Source organism: Podarcis filfolensis (assembly GCF_964270895.1).
Source record: "Podarcis filfolensis genome assembly, chromosome: 6".
In the NCBI taxonomy this organism is placed as follows: Eukaryota; Metazoa; Chordata; class Lepidosauria; order Squamata; family Lacertidae; genus Podarcis; species Podarcis filfolensis.
Window position 1 is genome coordinate 59,324,063 of NC_139609.1, and position 24,915 is coordinate 59,348,977.

Genomic DNA, 24,915 nt, shown 5'->3' on the forward strand with positions numbered 1-24,915 from the left:
TGCAGAGCGAGCTGTCGCTGTTGATAGGAAAATACAACAAAGAGCCTTGTGTCACTTTAAAAAGGTGTAGCTATTTTGTGGACCGAGTCTTCTGAGGCATGAGAAGTCCTCAGCTGACAGACCAACACTTCTTACCTCTCTCGTGAATGGTTAAAGTCTTTAATGCACAACAAGACTCTTTTATTTTGTTGTCGTCTCCATATTGACTTCACCTCTGTAATTTAATGAAGATGTAAACCGCGTACGCTTTCACACACAACAGGTCGATAACATTGATGCCACGGAAGACTTGAGTCCACGTAACCCACGCCAATAAATCTTACAGCTGCCACCTGCCAACTAAAGTCCAGCCGAAACCATGCATGTGCATGCCTGTAGGAGAGCCAGCATTTCACCAAATTACTGCTTTCCTAGAAATGTAATAGTCGTATAAATAGAAATATAAATAGCGGTATAGACTGTTTGCAGTCTAAGCACATTTAACTAGAACTCAAAAGGAAATAATTAGTTCAATGGGACTTATTCCCAAGTAAAAGCTACAGTGCTGTAATTCCTTGAAGACTGACCCCAAATTTAGTATGGTACAAGCTTCTTTGTGTACTGAGTCTGCTTCATCACCACTACCAAGTAAGTGTGCACAGGATTGTCACCACAGAAATCCTGTGCATATGTGAAACTGCATTCTAGGCAGCGATAGCACACACCAACCCATCCAAATCAATGTGCTTTTTAGCTCACCTAACAGGATCAGGTTGCTACTTGATAAAATAATTGATCAGATTGACTAAATCTGTATCAGTTTGCATGAGGTAATGGTTCTGAAAGGGGGGGGATAGTGTTTTAGTTTGTTTTTAAAGCCGTTTGCATATTTCTCATCAGGCACTATTTCAAGATGGCTGTTGGCATCCCTCTGCCTCAAGATACAATGGAGTGTGCCTCCAGGGGTGAAGCCAAATTGCTGCAGTAGTAGCACCAAAGTGACCTCTCCAGGCCATAAGCCTGCACAGTGTGTATGGAGGTCCTGGGCTGCCCAGATGACAAGACCCTCCTCTCAGCTTCACTGATGTGGTCCAAATGAAAGCAGAGCAATATGTTTGGTACCAGGTTGGCTGCTGGAGTTGCCAGAAGAAGACCTACAAGGCACCATCAAACCGTCTTAGGGACTCCACTCTGGATTTTTGTAGGGTTTACTCCTTTGCCTCCCCCCAAGGTATCCTGCAAAGCAGCAGAGATCTAGGATCAGAGTTTTCTTTCTCCTAGATGGACTCCCTTTCCAGGTTGATGAGCCCCATCTGCCCCTCCCTTCTACAGCACGTGCAGAAACCACCATCTTGACCATTGGACTTACTATTGGTCTCATCCATCAGTCTGCCAGAACCTGTCTTCACATGCTGGGAAAATCCCTAACTCACTGATGGTTTGAGACCCATCAGCTACTCTCACCTGGTTTAGCTGGCCAGTTGAAGCTGTTCCTGGGGTGTGGCTGCTGTCAAATGCTGGCAGCTTCCAGGAGCCACAGATGAGAGCTGAGTGCAGGGTGGGGACCAAAGATGGAGAAACTACCCCAGAAGGAGCACAACATGTCCCCCAACAGTAGAGGTACTACTCATGTCCTAACACCCCATACAGCCCATTTGAAGATGGTGGATCTTTAGTAAAGAGAATACTTCTAAGATGGTTCTGTATGAAATTTATACTTAATTTTTTTGCACTGAAAATCTCCAAAATCATTAACTTTTCTCCAGATGTTGTCTGAGTAAACAGGGATGCTTGTGCAATTAGTTTTAAAAGGTTAATTTAACGGCTTCATCAATAAGGTTGCAACCCAAGGGTTAAGTGACAATTTTCCCTTCTATCCTTTCTTCCTCATCAGGGATCTCTGTAAATGATGTTTATGACACCATTCATTGCTTTCACTTATATCCAAAAAACCTGGCCTATCTTCAGCCTACTGTGAATCTTAGACTCCTGCTGTGGTGAAGTGCCCTCGTGGAAGGAATTAAGTTTCCAAAGTGCTGCTTTGCTAGCTGCTGTGTTCTGTGGAAAAAAAAGCTGAGGGAAAGCCCTGCAGATGGCACTGTCTGATCTTTTTCCTTACTGCCTTATTCTCAGCTCATATAGCTCCAGGCAGTACAGAATGCAAAAATCATGTAGTTCACATAGCTGCATCAAAACTGTCAAAATAGTTATTTTTAAACTGAGGGCAGCCTGCTGCTGCTGGCTGCCATAAAATTAAATGTGCAGACCTCTGACCAAAGAGACATTGGTGTTTGGGGGAAAAGATATATGAAAACTAACCTATATGTGAAGTGGGCCTGGGTTAAATAATAAAGGCAAAGGGACCCCTGACCAATTAAGTTGCGGACGACTCAGGTTGTGGCGCTCATCTCGTTTTACTGGCTGAGGGAGCCGGTGTTTGTCCGCAGACAGCTTCTGGGTCATGTGGCCAGCATGATTAAGCCGCTTCTGGCCAACAAGAACAGTTCACGGAAACACCCTTCACCTTCCCCCCGGAGTGGTATCTATTTATCTACTTGCACTTGACGTGCTTTTAAACTGCTAGATTGGCAGGAGCTGGGACCGAACAACGGGCGCTCACCCTGTTGCAGGGATTTGAACTGCCGACCTTCTGATCGGCAAGCCTAAGCCTCAGTGGTTTAGACCACAGCGCCACCCGCATCCCTAAATACCTATAATAAAGGTACAAACCAACAAATGCTTACATGGAAATACCATTGAAATAATAGCTTTCACTGACTCCATTTCAGGTTAATTTTTTTCTTATCTAACCTGCTATTTATCAAGCTTTGGCATCAATCACTTCTTTCTAACTGTTTTGTGAAGTAAAAGACAGGTTCCAGAGCCGTGTTTTTTTGTGCACTCAGGGCAAAGGCCAAGCAGAAGGGGACCCAGGAAGGCCATTTTGCCAAGGCATTAAATTTAGACACTTATTGATTTAGGGTGGGGACCTCACACAGTTGTTTGTTTTTTGGCGTTAGATAAGTTTCACAACTTGTATTTATGTGCATCAGACATCCCCCCAAAAAGTGGCGCACTCTGTCCAATTAGGGCTGCAAATTTAAGCAAATTAAATGTAATTTTGTTGTTGTTAACTGATACAGATTTTGTTCTGTTAAAGAGTTTAAAATGCTCACAAATATTCGTAAAAATACATCGGTTCTGATGGCACAAAATTGGACCGTGATGAACATGTCTTCTGAGATCTGCTGTATATATAAGCAAAACCAGTTTTTGGTGTCTAATTGTTTTCACATGTCATCTTTTTTATTGTTATTATCACTAGCATCCTCAACAGCTGGAAGCGGCCTGAACCTGTCAGGACCTCTGAAAGAGTCTGCTCAGGGCCCTAATCTCAGTTGCCCCATGCGGACCTCATCTTCTTAACGCTATTATGTGCCCATTCTCTGAATTGTTTGCTTTTTAAATACTTCTTTAGCACTTTTACCAGCACTTTTTTTTGGTTAAAATGTACTCTCAGATCAGCAGCTGCTGTCCCTAAGGAAGCTGATTTCTGGAAGAGCCCCTATTGAAGTTTTACCTTAGGATATCTCTAAATGCCTTGTATCTTATAATAAATGGGGTTTTTTAACATGTTTGTTGAAGTTTCCGGTATAATTTATTCAACTTTTAATGACGCACATACAATAGTCAGGGGTAGGCAAAAAGTTGATCCATATCTACCAGGTCCTTAGCAAAGATATCTGACTCCCATAACTTCAGCTTTCCTCCTGAAATTAGGCTACTGAAACAAAAAAAAAACAAAAAAAAAAGCATAGATGAGGGGGGGGGAAACCAAGAATGGATTTTTGTGTGAAAGGACTTTTATTTCAGTTCCGACACTGAAAAATATTCTGGGATGGGTTATTCCTAGAGGTGCCCTCTTTGTTAGTTCTAAGTATATGTCTGTTCCTCTTTCTAAGCCAATATTTTGCACTTCACTCCAGCTCTTGAGTTCTAGGGAAAAAGCATGTTTGAAGTCTGCCCACCACTGCAATAGATAATAAAGTTTGTCTTGACATTTTATATCCCAGGAAAAAGCTTTGTGAAGCATGTACTTGTTTTGATACAGACTGCTGCTACTTTGTTCTTTATATCTTACCTAAGGAATCTAATAATTCTAATAATCTAATAATTCACAGGAATATATTTTACCATTAAAGCAGAGAAAGGAAAAGAGTGGTTCTTTTACACTTCATCTTTAGGGTGGTTCACACATTTATTTTTCATTTTGGATTAGATTACTAGATTTGGAGCTCTCCACATCAAATAAGGCTTAAATCTGAGGTTTATTGATCTCTTATAGAGTTTCAAGTGACCTTCCTGGATTTTGGATATAGGCTACATATAGATGATAGTGTTTCATATGTCCTTTTCTCATACTAGGGTTGCTCTCTTTGGGAAATAACAAAAAAGACAAGTGATCTTGAAATATTATAAAAGGCTGGTTTCTTTTTATTTGAATTGGGGTTTGTTTTTTTTAAAAAAGGAGGCTCTCTGTATTCTTTTTGCTGCTTTAATCTGATTTATGACAGGATGAAACGGTTAAGTCAGCTATGATTAAATGGGCACAAGATGTTGGACACAACATTATGTTTGCTGACTGGGAACAGTTATGGACCACAGGTATGAAATTTACGGCATGTAATGCCTTAAGAGAGAATATTATGAAAATGATATACAGGTGGTACATGACCCCAGTCAAGTTTGCAAAAATATATCATTTGCCCGATAATAAATGTTGGAAATGTAAGGAGGTTGAAGGTACATTCTTTCACCTTTGGTGGACGTGCCCAAAGATTAAGGCTTTCTGGGAAATGATTTATAATGAAATGAAAAAGGTATTTAAGTATACCTTCTTGAAAAAACCAGAGACTTTTCTCTTGGGCATAGTCGGCCATTTGGTGCCAAAGAAGGACAGAACTTTTTTTATGTATGCTACAACGGCAGCAAGAATACTTATAGCAAAGCACTGGAAGACTCAAGATCTACCCACTCTGGAAGAATGGCAGATGAAGTTGATTGACTGTATGGGACTGGCAGAAATGACCGGCAGAATCCGCGACCAGGGAGAAGAGTCGGCAGAAGAAGATTGGAAGAAATTTAAGGATTATTTACAGAAATACTACAAAATTAATGAACTCTGAAAAGATGCTGGATTGAACTTTTGTGGTCTCTAGCTGTTATGATAAAGAAAACAGGGATTAAAATTAAGTCATAAAATTTAAAAAGTTGAGTGGAAAATAAGGTGTTAATTAAAAGGAATGTTAAGAGATTAGGATTTGCTGGATTAACAATTTGAACTAGAAAACAAGAAGGGGAGATATGAGGAAGTCAAAGAAACATGTCACCGAAAAATTGTTATTGAAATCGATTTGTTTTCAATATTTTTCTTTTTCTTTTTGTGTTTGCATAAAATTGGAAAACTTAATAAATATTTATAAAAAATAATAATAATAATCTGATTTATGTTGGTTATCTTTCTGTTGATTTTTTATTGTATTTGTATTGTTTTAATACATTCAGGTATGTCTTATGAAGGCCTAGACCTTGAAAATAAAGTTATACAGATATATATATATATATAGATATATAGATATATAGATATATATATATATCACAAACCATCATGTTTAAAAAATCCTTCAAGTCTATTTAAAAATGGTGACAACTTTTGCAGTTTTATTTTTAGAACCTGGAATATCTAAGGCAATAAAAGGTATTAGGGAACACACCCATCTTACTAAAGAACCATTTATCCAGTAGATTAAATGCTGGAATTAGACCTGTGAGGGTAGCCAAGGTTATCTGTAACTACAACATTTTCGTCTTTTGGATGCTTCTTTGGTTTCAGTCTTCATCTCAAGATCTCCCTGAGCAATAGCTGTCTTAGGACCAACCAAAATGTCACAAAATTCTAACAAATTTGTGAGTTCCCCAGAACTCAAATATCTTACACAACATACGAGGAGAATGGATAAGGGGCGTCCTCATGGCTCTGACACCTGGTAGAGGCCAGTCACTCTGCAATCTCCATCTTGGAACTGAATCTGTAAGCTGACCTGGTTACAACACCCAGGCTAGTTTTTGTACTTCACCCTCCCCTCCCCCATACTTTGTGTAGCATCTTGCCTGATAGACTTCTGTAGAAGTGGAAAGCTTGTCATGATTTGGTGACATATTAGTTGGTTCTAGTAAAAAGCATTGCCAATGGAACAGACCAGAGACAAGAGTGGGCACATCAGCAAATGTGAATTTATTATGTTTGTATGGATGCGGGTGGTGCTGTGGGTTAAACCACAGAGCCTAGGGCTTGCCAATCAGAAGGTCGGCAGTTCGAATCACCATGACGGGGTGAGCTCCCGTTGCTCGGTCCCTGCTCCTGCCAACCTAGCATTTCGAAAGCACATCAAAGTGCAAGTAGATAAATAGGTACCGCTCCAGCAGAAAGGTAAACAGCGTTTCCGTGCGCTGCTCTGGTTTGCCAGAAGCGGCTTAGTCATGCCGGCTCCCTCAGCCAATAAAGCGAGATGAGTGCCGCAATCCCAGAGTCGTCTGCAACTGGACCTAATGGTCAGGGGTCCCTTTACCTTTATGGTAGACTAGTTTCTCCCTCAGTCTTCCATCCAGGCAATCCTAACCCAAGTTTGCATACATATTCCAGCCAGGCAACTACACCCTAGGAGAGTACAAAGCAGGGCTGGTGAGGGCTGTGGCCTGGAAAGCATGTATGGCCAAGGGAGAGTCATGAGGGCTTGAAAGAGGCTTTTACATTGGCCTCCAGGCCTGTGATTCCTCATCCTTGGTCTACACCAGTCTACACCAAACTTGGCCCTCCAGCTGTTTTGCGACTACAACTTCCATCATCCCTAGCTAACAGGACCAGTGGTCAGAGATGATGGGAACTGTAGTCCCAAAACAGCTGGAGGGCCAAGTTTGGCCTTCACTGGTCTACACTAACTACAGGTTTTTCTTCATCCCTGCCTGGAGGTGCCAGGGTGGATATGCCTAGATACATCAGCAGGGATTTAAGAGGACCTTCCCACTCATTCTATTTCCTTTCCACATTGTCATGCAGAGTTCATCCTACCATTAAGCATCAGATTTGGAGATGGCTTTAAAGAACAGCAAGATGTTAGGCATGTGCCACTTTGGAGGGCACCTTTTGGATTTCCTGGCCCAGTGGCCCAAACATCTAGAATATTCTAGGCTGCCAGGGTAGTGTATACAGATCTAAAAACTTGTTAACTGAAAACATTATAATGGCTGTGCTATTTCTGTGTTGTTTGCATCATACTGAATAATAAAAAGGAGGGTGGACAGCTCATTTTCCAGCAAAGCGGTCTCATTTGCCTTCTCTTTCAGCCACCCTTTTGCTTTCTATTCCTGATCATAGTCAGCAAGTGTTTCTACCTTTGTGCTCCTTTCACTTGTTTAAGTAACCAGTGGTTCAGGTTAGGGGTGTATTTCAGTTCATCCGTAGTAACAATAAAGAAAGCATCAAGCAACAGCAGATGTAATTTATAGACTGCACAGAGACGTAATAATAAAGTCTGTTTATTACAGCAATTAACATATCTGCTCTCCTAAGCATGCTTTCACAGTTAGAGCAAAAAAGTGCTTACTTCAAGTGCATAGTTTACAGAAAGAAAATACAAAGGAAGGAACTGAAGTCAAGCAAGCTAGTTCAAAAACAGGCATTGGGAAGAAAAGGGAATTAATCAGCCAGAAGGCCAATCGATCGGCAAGTATTTCAGTGAAAGATACAGACATGATAGGCATCTATAATTTATAATACAACCTTGTAAACCACCTTGTTAAAGCAGAAGTCTTTGGGCTTTATGTTGTTACAACCCAAAATATATCTGTTAAGTGCTAAAAGAAAATCAGCTGTGCCGTGAGGGGTTTACTGATCCAATTGGAAGAGGGTCCTGCTGTGTCAGTGTTGAGAAGCACTGGAATGTATATATAGCATGCTCGGCAGGATTGCATCAGTAATAAAGTCAGTGGAGCTTCTCTGATTTTACCTTAGCTAAGGTTTTGGGGCATGTAGAACGATCTCTTTCATTTTAGCAAGGTAATCTCAGTAACATCTAGCAAGTTGTCAATGAGCCTTACTTTGTATCAATATATATCATATATATCACATACAATCCATGAATATGTATTTTTAGCACCATTTTTTTCACCAGAAAAAATTCCCCAACCAAAAGGCTCGTAGGATTTTAAGGGCACATACAGCAATTCTGTACAGATATGTGTGTTGAAATGGCCTTGGAGTCATCCAAAGCATTCAGATACTCAGTGGGACACATAAATGGAAATATTATTTTCAGAGGGATACAAAAGTTCTGAAGTACACAGTGAATTCGGATAACAAGTTTTCAATTAAGGTTTTGACAATGGAGACTCTACTGTATAGGTTTCAAATAAACATTTTACATGTATTGCAATGCCTTCATCTCTGCAATGTAAATAAATGGATAAACATTTATGACTCCAAAGAGATATGGCAGACTACCATAATCATCCAATTGTGGGACTGGAAATCCTAGGAGAAGCATCCTGCATTACAAATTGCAATTATGTTCTTTTGTGAAGTGCACTTGATTATTGAGCATACAAATTTGATTATTTATCCTGCTTTATAAAAGCCTCTTTTAGCAAATACAGACTGGATTCCATAAAACAAATACACTATTTTTGGCTGGCTTTCTTTAGTGTTACAATGATATTCTCACAGTCATTAATTTAATCTTAAGGAGACACTGTGGTGTGTCTTTTTTTTTAAAAAAAGCTGTCATCTTTGTTAAAAGTGAATGCTTCTGTATCAAGGATAAATGACAACCACCACCTGGTTCTCAATACATTTTTAAAAATAAATAAATACTACAAAGGGTGTATTCTAAAAATTCTCGTAAATATTTTCTCTCTCTGAAAGGGTACGTAATAGAATGTGAATTATCTACATAGCAGAATCCTTTGCGCACTTACAAACAATCCTGTTTTCTATTCTCAGTGTACAATATTATACAAGAGATATGCATGGCTTATTAAGGACATCCAGTTAGCAGGAAGCTGAGCTGACCTGTCTATCCAGTGTAGAAAAAGTCATTTATTGATATCATGCAAAATAGATAAAAAATAGCTGGTTTCTATGGCTACTGAGGCTGGAAGACTACTGAGGAATATTTCTATTTACGTTCCTATATGATGGAATCCAGAGAGCAAAAAGGGGAGTAGGAACAAATGTAGCCAGCTTCGGGGACATTTTCTGCCTTCGTGTTTCCCTGTCCTCAGTTCAAGTAAGACTCCTTTTTACTGACAAGAGCTGGAGATCCAGGTCAGACCAACCAGTATGGCATAGCAAGGCAAGAACTTTCTGCACGATAGGCACAATTACAATGAGATCTAAAAATAGTTAATATAACAGCATCTATTTTCATCTACCCTTATGTCCAGGGGGTTTCCCACAAAGAAGCCTGAATAGATATTTCAGAGTTTTAGGGGGGGGAATGCAATGTGAGCAAACAAAACAAGACACAGAAGGCATTCAAGATAGGCTCAAGATTTTCCATGCAGTGAGATCTGAACAAATCGTCCGCAGCAGAGGGGGATGGACTGTGGGGCTATGCTAGGAATATTTAAGACTCGCTTGTCCCTGCTGCAGAGATATGTCCTGACATGACCCAACTGACTGTCTCTTGTTAACTACTACACAGTTTGGTCTTGCCAGCTCTAAAAGTTGGCCAAAGTATCGCAGATGAACAGAGCATGTGTAACAGGTAACAGCTACCACTGATGGGGGCAGGTGGAGGTTTAATATGGGGCATGACCCATAATTATGACAGAAGAAAGCTCCCTAAATGTGACATCCTTTATAATGAACTTGGAAGCATCAGACTTTTTCAGATGAAGAAGAGGAGGAGTTTGGATTTGATATCCCGCTTTATCACTACCCGAAGGAGTCTCAAAGCGGCTAACATTCTCCTTTCCTTTCCTCCCCCACAACAAACACAAACACTCTGTGAGGTGAGTGGGGCTGAGAAGTGTGACTAGCCCAAGGTCACCCAGCAGCTGCATGTGGAGGAGCAGAGACGTGAACCCGGTTCACCAGATTACGAGCCTACCGCTCTTAACCACTACACCACACTGGAGTGCCTTGGAAAGGCATCAAAGTCTATGCCAAGTTGTATTTCTGCCCGTGCCCTCAGTTACTCTTATTTGCTCCTCTTGTTACAGGCAATGCCTTTATCTGTTTCCTCAGACATTCCAATACCACAATCGCTACCATTTCTGATGCCCATAACATAGATTTATATCTAGGAACTGCAGGGGTTTCTGCTGGCATATTCCCCATGGATGATACATGCATTCTGGATGAGTTAGATTCCTCAGTGTTTTAAATCAATACAGGTGGCTTGAAAATGACTATATAGTGAGTCTCAATACCCTGGTTGTCGGTTAATGGCAGTAAACATATTGTTATGGGTTGTCAGGCAGATCCCCCTAAACTCTTAAATTAGTAAATATTATCATTTAGCTCATATTTGGAGTATTAAGGGAAGATAGAAAGAGCAGTGTAAAAATACAGGCTATGCCGCTTATCCTGTTCAGGACATCAATACACTGCATATGTGCCTTAATTTTCCAAATGGAACACAAACCTTGGTTAAGTGCCAAGACCCCTGGAATCTCATGCACTGCTCAAAGGAGGTTTGGATGGCTGATAAGGACACATCAGTACCTTTAAATGTGGAGAGTTTTGAACATCCATGGAGGTCACAGGAATTACAGTAACGGTGAATATGGACCACTATCATTAGGTCTGGCCTAGCAAGTGTTTGGAGGCACACTTAATTCCATCCCTTTTCAATGACTCTGTGCTCAAGTTGTTCAAAGGAACTAACTTCCAAGGTAGCTGTGATTCTCAAAGCCTACAGCTAGATATAAGTAGGTGTTTAAGTAGTTTGTCAAAAGGAATGGACTGAAGCTTGTGCTTTATCACTAACACTTAGCTTTTGTATAGCACCTTTGACCCTGAATACATACAATATTACTGTTATATCCAATGACATAATCAGTGTCATTGTTCCCAGAAGAGGAACTTGCTGGAGTCATATAGCAAAGACAGAAAGAGTTATCTGTGTGTCTTTGTAACTTCTTGGCAAGTTCTCTGCCCTGTGGAAAAAACAGCTTTCACGAACCTAACTAAAGAAACATTTGAGTTTCTAATTTATTTCACAAAGATATATAATGGCCTTGTAATGTTTCTGGTAGGTTCAAGGTGTGTACATCCAAGGATCTCAAAGTTGCTGGGTTTGACCAATGCCCATCTCTACACATATGTATTTCAGAGAACGTAGGACATTTTGAAATAAAAATAAATTGCTGTGCACTAGCTAGGCTCCAGCATAATTAAGAGTAAACTTAGACTATATTTGTATATAGATAAATATATAAATCTATATAGACGTTACTTGAATCATTAGTGGTCTATATACACGTGTGGTCACTCATAAATGTGACTGTGCGAATTGACTGCAGGTACATTCAATAAATAGATGGGGTAGATAACAATTCTTTCCATTAATCAGAGATGCAGAATCAATCCAGCCCACAATTTTGTATACTGCATACCTAAATATGCACAGGATTTCATTCAATTTCAATATAGTGCCTATTGCTTACAATGATAATTATGACAAGATTTGGTCACTGCAGTATTTTCTATGGCCAGACAAAATAATATAAAACATTTTCAGCCACCCTCTGAAAAATTCATAAATTCACTGACCACCCAGGCATTCAGCTTTGAAATTCAGAGAACACATCAGATGGTTATAGCAATAAGCTATAAGTAGAAGGTAAGAGATACTGAGTAGATGTTTGGTTTTCTTTGTTTCTATCTCCTGAGGGACTGTATCCTTGCGAGCAACAAAGCCATGAACGTTTAGATGCTGGTCTAACCTCATCCCAAAACATATTATCTACTGACCCTGTAGAAATAAAGTGCTTCTTATAGCCATATCAGCCTCAGTGCAAAAACCCACCATATAACTGTATTATGATTTTTTAAAAGTATCCTTTCTACTTTAGGTAATATTGGAATGCAGTAACTGTACAACCTGAAATTAACCTGATACTTATATTTTTGTAATACCTTTAAATGCCAGTCAGAAATAACACAATTATTGGATTTATTCCTATTTCACAGTTTAAGATTCTAGGATTAGTAGTGCAAGTGTACATAGCAGAGTGGTTTAGGTTGGGAAAGATGTTCATGTTTATAATTTAGCACAGTTTCTTCTTGGGAAGCTGTACAACAAGGTGTTTGACTCATTCTCCCTTCCTTGGCTTCATTCCTGCAATTTGTGCATGTCCTGCACCCGTCCAGCTGCTCACAAAAACTTGTCATTTACCTTAAACGGGTGCAATGAAAGTTGTCTTGGCAGCATCACCTCTGTCAAAAGATCAAAACAAAGCACAACTTTGAAGACAGCTTCATCACACACACAGTTTTGTTTCCTACCCTACCATTAAACATTTGGGAGACATTCTGGCTCCGAGCAAGACTAATATTTATCCAGACAGACAATATATTATCTATCTTGAAAGATACCCTGAAGCAAAGTTGCAGGCAATTAGTGTTAATGGTAAAAATCTTGACACACACACCGACTACTGTAACTTCCCACTCACCTATATTGACTGTTGATGCTCATTCATTTTTAAACATCTTTCTCAAAGTTGAAAAACTGCAAATATTATTATGTTTCTTTCGGATGCACATGATTCCAATCAAAAATGAGTCATTTGCATCCATACATTGCAGTACAGTGGTACCTCGGGTTAAGAACTTAATTCATTCTGGAGGTCCGTTCTTAACCTGAAACTGTTCTTAACCTGAGGTGCCATTTTAGCTAACGGGGCCTCCCACTGCCGCTGCACGATTTCTGTTCTCATCCTGAAGCAAAGTTCTTAACCTGAGGTACTATTTCTGGGATAGTGAAGTCTGTAACCTGAAGTGTCTGTAACCTGAGGTTACACTGTATTGATACTTGGAAAATATAAACTAGCAGGTTAAACAACTCTGAGCCATATGATTTAGAGTCAACACTGAAGTCTGCCAATGTAATTTTAGAGACAAGGATGAGGGCAAAAACAATGTCACTGCTTGATTAGTTCTGATACAGCCTTGTCTGAATGTACACGTATGTGGAAACTGGGGATAGTGCACTCTGTTTACATTATTACCTTCCATAGGGATGAACATATTAAATAAGTTTTGTTGGAAATGCCTTCCTTAGAGGGGAAGAACTTATCTTGAAAATGGTAGTGAGCAGTTCATCTGGAAAACATCAAGGGCTATATAGTTATGTATATGGGGGGGGCAGGACTTATTAAGCATGATGGGAGATGGTTTGGTAGTTCCAAGTAAATGTGTATGTTTGTCCTAGTGCAAGCTTTGGAGAAAAAAATCCCAGTTATGCAGTTTTCATCATGGTTCAATCTAAACTGCAGAAATTTCAGCTCTGGTGGATGCCTATTGGCTAGCACCCCCAGATTTGTACAAGGTGGCATAGATAGTTCAACATCTTAAAGCGGCGGGGGGGGGGGGTTGGGTAAGGTAATCTTGACACTTATTTTATGGAGATGAGACTTGCACACTTTTTGTGGCTAAAATGTGGTTAGAATGCATTTTGAATGCTCTTTGAGAAGACAATGAATCTAAAATATATTGATCCTACATCAGAAATAGGCTTCCGCTGAGTTCAGTGGGACTTGGTCCAAAGTAACAATGTATAAGGTGGTGGTATCCAGAGAGCACTCTTTGTTGCGATGGCCAAATTGTACCAGGGTAGCTTCCATTGTTAGATGAGTTAGGCTGCTTTCCTAGCCTTGTTTTTGTGTATAGTTGAACTAGCCAAACTCTTGTATGAGTGTCTTCATTCAGCTCCATGGCAATGAGAAGGAGAAAAGGACTCCTGTGAACTTTTAAAACTGATTCTGTGAGGAGATGAATCCTCATTGTGGCTTCATGCCCATTATTTTACTGCTCTTTAGAATTACAAGTTTGGAACATTTCAGCCATCTCCTACAGCAACATCATTCCCTAGAACTTGACAAAGATTGATTAAAACCTATTTAGTTTCTATTTTCTTTCTTTACAAAAAGGGGGGGGACCCCTTCCCTGGAATGACATCATATTTAGCTCATAGTTGGTCATCTTTACTGGACACAAATTTTACATTCCCATTATGGGCTAAGAAAATAGAACAATTGCTGTGTGCTTGTTGGCAATCAGCCAGACTTGTAAGTCCTCCTAAAAAGAGCTCAAGTCACCAGCATGTACAGCTTTGCTACTATGGTGCAAATCTGGTCTCTTGGCAGAGATGAGGAGCTTGGAAAGGTTAAGAGAGTTTATCATAAGATAAACTTGCATGCCATCCACAGTCAGCTCATCAGATACTTCCAGGGCTAGATTTATTCTGTATTAATCTCCTGTGCCCCATAGAATAAAGATATGTGACGTGACATCCATCAAATTATGCCCTCATGATAAAAAAGCAGTAATGGTCTCAGAAGTCGGCCCACTAGGCTGTCTTGGGTGAACCATGCCCACTTCTCCTGTGCCCAATGACAGAAAAAGATGTTATATTCAAAAAGGGCAGAATTCAAGCCAAGGCTACAAAGAAAGCATCAGCGGTGCATTCCTGAGTCTTCCTTTGCAGCCATTGCTTAAATTTTTAAAGTATCTGATTCAATTTGGGATCACAAATGAAGGAACCATCTTCCTTTGCAGTTTCAGTCAGCTAATGCCAGGTGACTGACAGGTAGGCATCCCTTCTCATCTGCCCAAGTGGCCCATGGAGGATTGGCCGCTACGCATCTGATTCTTTAGCCAGATCTAGTTCCTCAATCCTAATATAAATACACTGGAACACCATGCATTAGAATGATAGTTCCAGCTCAGGAAATTTTACACTGTCAAGGGTCAGGCGGCCTGCAGCAGTAGTAATGGTGGTAGTATTTGTTCATTCATTATTATTAATTAGGTCTCGTATCCTACACTTAATTATAAGGCCCCAAGCTGGGTTACAACAATGGAAAAATACAATATTAAAATCAGTTAAAACAAGTATATTTATATAGTTAAAAGGCTCCCTTCTCCCTCATGCCTTCTTTGGTTTTATTCAATAATTGAAATGGGCTCAACAATTAATGGGGTGGCCATGTGTCCTACTTTACATAGGACAATCTTCTGTTTGAGGACATCCTCTCTTGGGAGGACTATCTAGTCCAAGTTAAGTTTAAAACCATAGGGAGGAGGAGCTGCAGGGTCTTCAACTTGCCCCTCAGGTGTGAGGACCTGAGACAGCAGACTGAGCAGGCACATAAGGTCACCTGGTCACTGTTTTTCCCATTGTGCTGTGCTGCATTGCATCTCTAAATAGCTGTACTTACCACATCTATATTTTGTTTGTTTGTTATGAATTTCTTCTTCTTTTTCAATGTGCAAGTGGCAACGCTTCAATAGAAAGGGGGGGCATCTACTAGATTTTATATGAAAGTGTATGACAGAATGTTCATTAAGATAATCCAATATAAGCACATTAGTGCTTTGTTTCTAAATGAACTTTCAAATTAATTTTGATTATATCCGGAGGATTTTGCAGGCAGCTTTCTTACACAATAGATGAAAAAAACCCAGTAAAGTGGTATCTTAAGAAGCTAACAGAATCTTTTAAGTCATGATACCCACCGTCTCTAAGGCTCAGGGTAATTCCAAATAGGACACCGTGTAGAATTGCCATTTTGCCCAGCTTGGTTTCTGGATCCTCAGTTACATTCCTGTCTGCACAGAGCGAGGTTTCCCCCCGCCCCAAGCCTGCAAAGTCTCTAGGGGAGAAAAACAAGGAGAGAGAAATAAATGTAATAAAGCAGATTAACGTCTTCCACATTCTCCTCTTCCCACTGCCGGCACTGATGAGAGAGGCTATCATTCACATAATGGGTTCATCTCTTCCTGCCAGTATTCCTTCCTGAGCTAATCCATCAAGCTCCATGGAAGAGCCGAAAGGAGAGGGGCAGCATCTCTGTGGGGGCCATGGAGCTAGGTTCTCCCCACTCAGCCTCCACCAGAAAGACCATTCCTTTGGTTTGCTCCAACCTCTCCGTTGACACCTCCACAAATCTGTGGTGATGTTAAAAATAGTTATGACGATGCAGAGATGCTAGTGCAGGAGTGGGCAACCCTTCTCCTGTTGAGGGCCACATTCTGTCAGGGGCACATGATTATTGTGGGTAGGGCCAGAACAGGCCAGACCAAAAAAATGAGTGGGGTCACTCCTTTTCTCTCTCTTTTTTCTGGCACCTCTCTCTCTCTCTCTCTCTCTCTCACTTTCTGACATCCTCTCTTTCTGTCCTGTCTCCCTGCACAGCAGGCTGTTGGTGGAGGGAAAGCTTTCTCTTCCCAGAGGTCTAAACTAATAGCTTGCAGAGGGCTTTTTGGAAATTGACTTAAGGGCTCTAGAAAATTTGGCTGGAGGCCACATGCAGCCCTGTGCTGGTGGATGCTGCACCCTTCAGTTCCCCCCCAGAACAGAGCCATGAGAGTGGGCAGCAGGTAGCCTACAAGGGTAACAGCATCATACCACAGTTGCTGTGCTCCTCCAACTCAACAGAGAGAAGTAAGATGATGCACAAAGGAAAGGTCACACCGCTGTCTCTTGCTCAGCGCTGGGCTCTTCCTTCTTCCTCTTCATCTTGCAGAAGCCATGGAGCCCACAGAAGCAAGCAAAGGTGAACTGGGGCATCCCCTGGGACAGGCAAAGGACAGGAGCATCCAAGGAAATCTATGCAAAGTAAGGTGAGAGAAGAGAAAAGCTTGGGTTTCTTTCCCCGCTTTCCAGCAGAACATCTCTTACTTTCACTTTAGAGCAGCGTTCCAAATGCTCAGTGCATTAGAGAACAGCGGGTTTTCCACCTACAATGAATCTCGGCTCCCCCACCTAAAACCTCTACATACTGGGGGGGGACCAGGGACCGGGGACCAAGCTCAGTGGTGAGGCATATGCTTTGCAAGCAAAAGGTCCAAGGGTTCAATCCTTAGCATCTCCAGTTAAACATCTTTCCCTGAGACCCTGCAAACCATCAGAGAATATTGTCCTGCACCAGATGGGCAAGGCCTCACCTGGTTGGTAGAAGGCAGCACCCTACGTTCCTTGAACATGGATAGCTGCTGCCATCCACAATCAGATTCAATCAGTGGTGGGCCTACATTTGGTGGGCCCTGAAGTTTAAACTGTTATGGGGGAGCCCTTCGCAACCAGCAATGAGGTCTGGCTAACCACTGCTATCTTCTTAATTGGGTTATTCTACAACACATCACCACGTTTTTTAAAAAAATTAACTACTACATCTCAGTTTTTCATTAAAATTGCTGTACTGGATTATCTCATGTCAAAGTCACTGGTGTGAACAAAAATGTCCTATGTCTTATAGTTTGAGTTACTGAAGGGAGGGGATGAAAATTAGGGAAATGTTACATATATGCATGATGCACTTTTTAAAGCAAATTTTAAAGCCATGTGGACTAAGGTCGCTTCTGGGGCTTCTCTGGGATTAGCTTCATTAGTTTCATAGTAGATCAACCCCTGGATTCAATCTACGATTCCTCCCCCCAAATTATAGTTTTGACACTCCCCACTTTTTTGTTGTTTTGTTCCCAAAAAAGGCCACCAGAAACTCATCTTTGAAAAAGCTGTTTCTGTAAATATTATGTGGAAAGGATTTCTTTTTGCAAACACTTCAATATGAAATGCACACTGTGGCTGGGTTTGCCAGCGGCACCCCCCGCCCCCTGCACACCTGAAACCACATATGCCTTTCATGAATATACAGTTTAGGTATGGGTCGCCTCGCATCTCTCACATTAGAAATTAAGCACTGGGTGGCTGCCCCTCATCTCCATCATTCCGCCTCATTGTTTCTGACTATGGTCCAGTGACTCACATATTATCTTTGTGGTATGGTTGTTGCTGCAAAGCCACTCACCCACTTCTGGCTTCCATTTGGCATCAGTAATGTATGGATGTTCTAATCGTTCACCTTTCCTACACCAGCGTGGCTAGCTGAGGCGGCAGAGTACAGCTTCACCACTGTAGGTTTGATCCCCACATTGGGCATTTAGAATTGCTATCATGAATTTGGTATGTATTGACTCATTCATCCCTTCATTCACACGTTTTATATCCCAGCCTTTCTCGCAAACTATCTCAAGGCAGGTCACACTCAAATAAAAGATGCAATGAAACCAGTCAATAAAACAATAACATCACCTCAAAAGATAGGTGGAGCAATGAGTGTAAAGGTTACCTTTGTAAAGGAGGCTAAATTCGACATACACGTACATCCCCCTGGGCTATTTTTCAGCCAGAACTTGGTGGAACTCAGTCCTGGCATCTCTCAGGTGGGTCTCATTGCCATTATAAGAGAACAAGGGAGGCTGTTCATAGTCAGTTTTGACACCTCTTTTCCTAGAAAAATAACACAGCATTCCCCCCTCCCAACTCTCAGTCCTCCATCCAGGCAAGCAAAAGGCGTGATCATGAATCAACGTTAAGCAATGGCTTGGAGGCCAACTTAACCATGAAGAATATGAACTAAGCGACAGCTTTTGAGGTTGGCCTTATTGCAGAGCAATGTGAAGCAATGTGGGCACCAGTCATTTCCCTCACTCCATCTCTGCGATGTTGTTTTTAAAATGAGGTTTCATCTTAAGATGAAAAGATGTCTAGGGCCTGAACTTCTCGTAGGGAACATAGAGACTCCAGCAAAGCCCTAACAATTATTTTCTTTGCACAAAGCTTGTGAAGTAAAATCAAACATACGGAGTCCAAATGACTTTTTTCTTCTCCCCGCCAGCGCCCCCACCACCATTCGCACTCCTGCCCCCACCGAATCACAGCATTCCAATCTGCGAATTACCTCAGCCAGATGAAAAAAGAAAAGGCGAAAGCCAAAATCCCCGGTTTGCCATGGTTGCTCTTCAATAGCTCGGCTAGCACTCAGGGCATGATTAAGCCCTCCAAGGTTACAGGGAATATTTGACTGACCTTCTAACTTCAAACACAGCCGCTAGGCATTCATTAAATAACCCTTCAGCACCTCAGAACAGTCAGTTCCACATGGCAATAAAAATTGCATCCCTCCCATCCTGTAACCTGGGAACCAGAGGAGGCTCGCTTTATCCTTTCTGTTTCAGCCTGACCTTGTCTTTGCAGTGACAGGCCCTGCCTTCAGCACAAAGCAGTCCCTGTGCAGATAAGCAAGACAAATGCACACCTCCCATTGAACTCACTTATTCAGCTGCACGCTCACCACCCCCACCCCCAGTTTCATTTGACAGGTTTTGGTATACCTGTCTGCCAGACACCTAGTTTAAATAAGGCCCCTGATGCTTCCTCTGAGACTCACAAAGCAATGACTAGGGACTCCTTAATGAGTCTTCCTGTCTGCAAGGTTTGTGAGCAGACCGCCAGCTCTGTGCCTCTCTCAGCTGCTTATATTGCATTCGTGCAAAAGAGTTTTCTGAGGTAATGGCCAGGAGAGAGCCAGTTCTACCAAACGAAGCTGTTGCAAGGCTAGTTATGCAGCCACAAAAGTGAACTCATTCTTTGCTTTCAGCCTGCAATTTTGCTGTCAATCCTCTCTAGGTAAATGGCATTGTCAGAAAGTGTTAGAATAGCTTAGTCGACACCAGATTCCATTAAAGGAAGGCAAAGAAAATAGGAAAAAGGAAACCCACTTTCTATGGACATCCTTAAATTTTCAGCTTCTGTGTTTATATTCCCTCCCCTCTGGTTTTCATGTTAAAAACAAAAACACTTCCTAAAACCAAAGTAGAGGAATAAAATGAATGCCAAACATCACACATCACCAGAGAAATCACAGTTTTTAAGCCATTTTATTTTCTTAAGTTTTTTTATTGCATACTTTGAATACATAGCATAAGGAAAAGTGTATTTAAATACCATGTGTACACTCAGGAAGAAAGTGTGTCACATACTGTTTTTTATTGTGTTGTGTTCTGAAATGGTTTCAAAACTTCTTTTACTATAAATGTCTGCAAAGCATAACGCTGTTTAAAAGAGGGCATAAGATCTTAATTTTTTAAAAGAAAAGTAAAAATACTCGAAAATGTCATGTTTGCACCTGCAACATCAGGCACTCTCCATCTGGTCTTCATCTCCTTATTTGACAGTCTGAAGGGCTGTGGTGGATTTCAAGTTGTCCGTGGCCTACAATACGCACCTGCTGTTAATAAATATATAATTTAAAGTACATGTGTATCAAGTGTCATAAGAGAGCACAACTCATCAGAACTAAATGATGCAAACAAATTGCTTCCACTGGGCTCAATGCTAACGTGTCCTGCTAAATAATTTTGGAAGCTTTGGTTTCCAAAGTTAATATATTTTTCAACTAAGTATTCAGGATAGATGCCCTGCTGCTTTTGGATTTGAAAGAGGAAAAGTATTTTTATTTTATGTGTTTGCTTTCCCCAGCTTAATGTGGCTTTCCACTTTTACCTGAGCACCTAAAACTATTTTCTTCATAGGCTCATTAAATAGTGCTAGTAGAACACTGTAATCTGGTGTGAGAGAGTAGGTTGGATGAAGAGACTTTTTTATTATTTTATTTTATTTTATTTTATTTATTTTATTTTATTCCCTCCCTCCCTCCAGGGTGTGTTACAGCATTAAAAACAATTTAAAAAACAATTTAAAACAACTTACAGCTCCTGTTTTGGAGCAGGTGGGTGGATTGGATCACCTTCTAGTCCCTTCCAACTCTATGACATATAGACAATAATTATTTTTTTTAAAAAATACATTGTCATGGTTCTTTTTTTTTTTTAAAAAAAAGATTAAGATCAAAAGGATTGTGCATAGCCTGATGTGGAAATGTGATGAACTGGACTCAAAATGAGAAAAATGAAAAACTGAACAATACAAAATGGACAAATTTGTCACTCTCTACTCAAGGCAACTCACTAAAAAAGTAATCAATAAAAAAATCAAACTATAAATATCATAAGATTAGTAATGTACCGTACATATGAGAGGTCAAGTTAATTAAATGCACTTAGATGAATTGCCTTCATTGCCACTCATTGAGGCCAATGGATTGCTCAGGTGAACCTTTGTAAGTAAGCTGCTCCTCAACCTGAGCACCACACCTGATGGACCTCTCTTTTGTGTCCATCTGCTACGCTACAGTGCAATGGAATTCTTGGGAAAGTTCTCACAAGAAGTGGCAAATCTGAAGATACCCTGGCATCAGGTGATTTAAGGCTTTAAAGTTCCTAGGCTGTACCTTGAATTAGTAAGAAGTATAGTTGATACACAATCATATATATATGTGTGTGTGTGTGTCAGTCGTTTATCTTGCCCAAGGCAACCCAAAGCCATAAGGAAACATCCCACCCAAGTTATATGCACCAATCTCCCAATCCCTGCTAACATCCTAGAGGCAACTTTCTGGACCAATTGAAGTTTTGGAAATGTCTTCAAGATTGGCCCCATGTAGAGCTCCTTACAGTAGTCCAACATCATGTTACTGTCGAAAGGGAAGCCGTGGCAAAGACAATAATCTGCTTACATTGTAGCATGAGATTGCCTGCTAATGGGATAGAGTATATACCAAAGTACCTGAGGTACATTTGCTTGCTGGAAGACCTGGGTGGTCTGAACGACAAGAGCCCCAATTCCATTAGGGAGCTATTGATGTATTTAGGAAAGCTTGTAGCATGGAGCCTTTTAAAACTGACCCTCCACTTTCCATTCGGGGGCAGACAATGATGAACGAGCCTGGAAGAACAGAGGCAGCACAGCTGAGTCAAATGCTCCTGTTCTTCTTGAAAATGGAGAAAAGGGATCTTTTAAGGAGTGAGGAATAATTAAAAAATAAATGAACTAGCGCTAGTGGAGTGACAGATGCCCTACTTGATTTGCAAAATCCAAGCATGTTTCATGGCCCTGTTCTGCCCTTTCTATTCAAGGGAGAGGATCCTTTGAATAGAACCCTCTGCAGCCAAGAAAATGTGGTGAGCATTAAAAATGTAAAACCAAAGAATTCTCTTTAGTCATTTGCTTAACCTCAGACTGTGTTTGTCACTGTCAGAGTGATGAATTGGGAGCTGTCTGAAATCAGCATGCTCACTTTAATAATGTCACTTTCCCTGAGCTCTAATAAATGTCTTTCTGAACCAGCTGGACAGAACCAATTCCTTAGACCAACAATTACCGATTTCACCAGGTTTTTGCTCTTCTTAACAGTTAGGGCCCTGCTGCTGAAATTGGAAATCTTTATCCATTTTCACACATTCTCCCAGCCACGAGGAAAGGAGGAGATCCAGTTTGTTAAAGCCCTACACAAGGAATTAGAGGGAAATTGTCCTATGGAAAGAGCAAGGAAATGGACTGATTTTTAATTCCCGTTTCCACCACCGACACAAAAAGTATATATTGGTAAGGGAACTATTCTTCTCTTGGAGTATGCCTTCTTGGGGCATATCTACTATGTGTCCAGGAAAAGTGCAGGAGCAAACATTAGAATATAAATGGACTCCTTCAAAGGAGCCTGCTCTGACCAAATCATGGATAATAGTCAATACAGGCAGAGCATGATGTCATGACCACATATTTAGTCCTGATCACATGAGTGCATCAATCTCTCTAAGATCTACACTGAAAAGATTAGACTAGCCAGCCATCAAATCTTCAACCACAGAAATGATTGTTTTGTATCAGATGATTACAGGCCTGTATAATTTAAGGGTGCATCTCTATGCCTGGATGCCATTTAAAAAATCCAGGAATATGAGGATGTTGGTAAATAACATTACACCACCATTTAAAATAAACAATGATTTAATGAGCACGTACACTTTTGTTCCTGTCCTGCTCTTCACAGCCAGAGTCAGGATTGTCACAGTGTGCAAACCTGGGCTGAGGGTTTGTTTGGAGAGAAGGAAATGATAAGCCTACATAGGCCCATGGGCTTGTTTCCTCACCTGCATGGTTTAACATGGCATGTGAACTGGGTCTATAAACCTGCATGTTTGAACTGCCAGGCAATAAAGGAAACACAAAATAAACTTTAACTGTATCAACATTTGACCAAGAAAACTGCAGACAAAATAGGTACAGTACTGTCTTACACTGAGTCAGGCTATTGGGTCTATCTAGCTCAGCCTTGTCTATTCTGAACGGCATTGTCTATACTGATTCTCCAGGATTTCCATCAGGAATTTCCCCCAGCCTTACCTGGAGGAAACAGAAACTGAACTTGGGACTTTGGGCGTGAAAAATATGTGGTCTGCCACTGAGATACAGCACCTCCTCCACGACTCAGTTTGAATATTAACCAAGAAAGTCAAGTAATAGTGATATGTTAGGCACCTCTAGAACTGTGGTAGATTCTACCGCAAGAAAGAGCAGGTGCTCCCTTAGACGGCTACTCATAATAAAAAGTATACAAGGTAAAGGTAAAGGGACCCCTGACCATTAGGTCCAGTCATGGCCGACTCTGGGGTTGCAGCGCTCATCTCGCTTTATTGGCCAAGGGAGCCAGCATACAGCTTCCGGGTCATGTGGCCAGCATGACTAAGCCGCTTCTGGCAAACCAGAGCAGCGCACGGAAACGCCGTTTACCTTCCCGCCGGAGTGGTACCTATTTATCTACTTGCACTTTGACATGCTTTCGAACTGCTAGGTTGGCAGGAGAAGGGACTGAGCAACGGGAGCTCACCCCGTCGTGGGGATTCGAACCGCCGACCTTCTGATTGGCAGCTCCTAGACTCTGTGGTTTAACCCACAGCGCCACCCGCGTCCCTATACAAAGTTAAGGTACCTACATGCAATTTATTAGCCTCATCCTCATCATTATTATTGCCAGCTGCAACTTGCCTGAGTTGAAATTGTACTGATTTGCTCTCCCTACCCCACCCCTGATGTGAGCTGCTTTGAGTACATTCAAATGGAAAAGCGGTAAAGAAAAATAAATTCCCTATTCAGTGTAATAATAGGAGCGGTTTTATTAGTTGCCATTTTAGTCTGCTGGTTATTTATATATCACATTTTATGGTTTGATTGCCATGTAACTCACCCTAGGACCTTTTGGTGAAGGGCAGATAATAAATATTTGTGACGCAGGAGACCCAGCCTCTCAGGTATCCAGGGGCACTAACAAAAGCTCTCACACCAAACCACCTTGATTCTATTCAGTCTGAAATAGGGAGCAGAGGATAGAACAATGTACTATCCGAGTCAGGGCGAGTGGGTCCAACCACAAAAGGAAGCAAGGCTCCTGCACTTTAAACATGTGTGTAGAAGAGGGAAATTCAACAGGTGTAGCAATAAAAGCTACACCTGTTGAAATCCCCTCTTCTAAACAAGTCTTCAAGGTACAGGAGCCCGGCTTCCTTTTGTGTCTGGGCACGCTTGCAGGGATAGTGGTTTGCGGGCTAGATCAATGGGGGAGACCCTCTCGGTCTAATTTTGCCTCTCTGGATCATTGCGATGATAACATGAGATAACTCCTACATATGCTGCTCTGAGCTCCTTCAAGGAAGGCTACAGTGCTAACATTTTTCCCCCTTCCCCGACCCTCCTATTCTTAATTTCTATGTCCCTTTCTTTTCCTGGCCTTCTTGTATTAACCGCCAGCCTAAGAAATATACACACATATCACAACAGCACATACCACCCACCTCTTGTGTTAAAAAAAAGCCTTAAAAAAGAAATAAACTCAATTAGCAAAGGGAAGCACTGGCTCTTTAAAAGGAAATAATGGTGCCTATACAGCTGGCGTTTCAGGTTGCAGTGT

At 41.2% G+C, this 24,915-nt stretch overlaps 1 protein-coding gene and 1 long non-coding RNA gene across 14 annotated transcripts in view; one reads left to right on the top strand and one right to left on the bottom strand.

Annotated features, from left to right (window-relative positions):
- LOC310764063 overlaps window positions 1-24,915 on the top strand; it is a 436,509-nt gene that overhangs the window by 135,327 nt on the left and 276,267 nt on the right. The window lies entirely within an intron of this gene.
- BLACAT1 (BLACAT1 overlapping LEMD1 locus) overlaps window positions 7,560-24,915 on the bottom strand; it is a 79,473-nt gene continuing 62,117 nt past the window's right edge. For 3 of the 13 annotated variants that reach the window (XM_083617208.1, XM_083617199.1, XM_083617207.1), the window contains exons 2-4: window positions 16,677-16,877; window positions 15,785-15,921; window positions 7,560-12,481 (exon numbers count right to left, since the gene is read on the bottom strand). In XM_083617208.1, coding sequence (XP_083473334.1) covers window positions 16,737-16,838 — 102 coding nt within the window. In that variant the 5' untranslated portion in view covers window positions 16,839-16,877 and the 3' untranslated portion in view covers window positions 7,560-12,481; window positions 15,785-15,921; window positions 16,677-16,736. Of the gene's footprint in view, window positions 12,482-15,784; window positions 15,922-16,676; window positions 16,878-18,036; window positions 20,011-20,047; window positions 20,341-20,822; window positions 20,879-24,915 lie in introns of those variants that run through there. The other 10 variants (XM_083617203.1, XM_083617204.1, XM_083617205.1 and 7 more) reach the window with 9 other exon arrangements.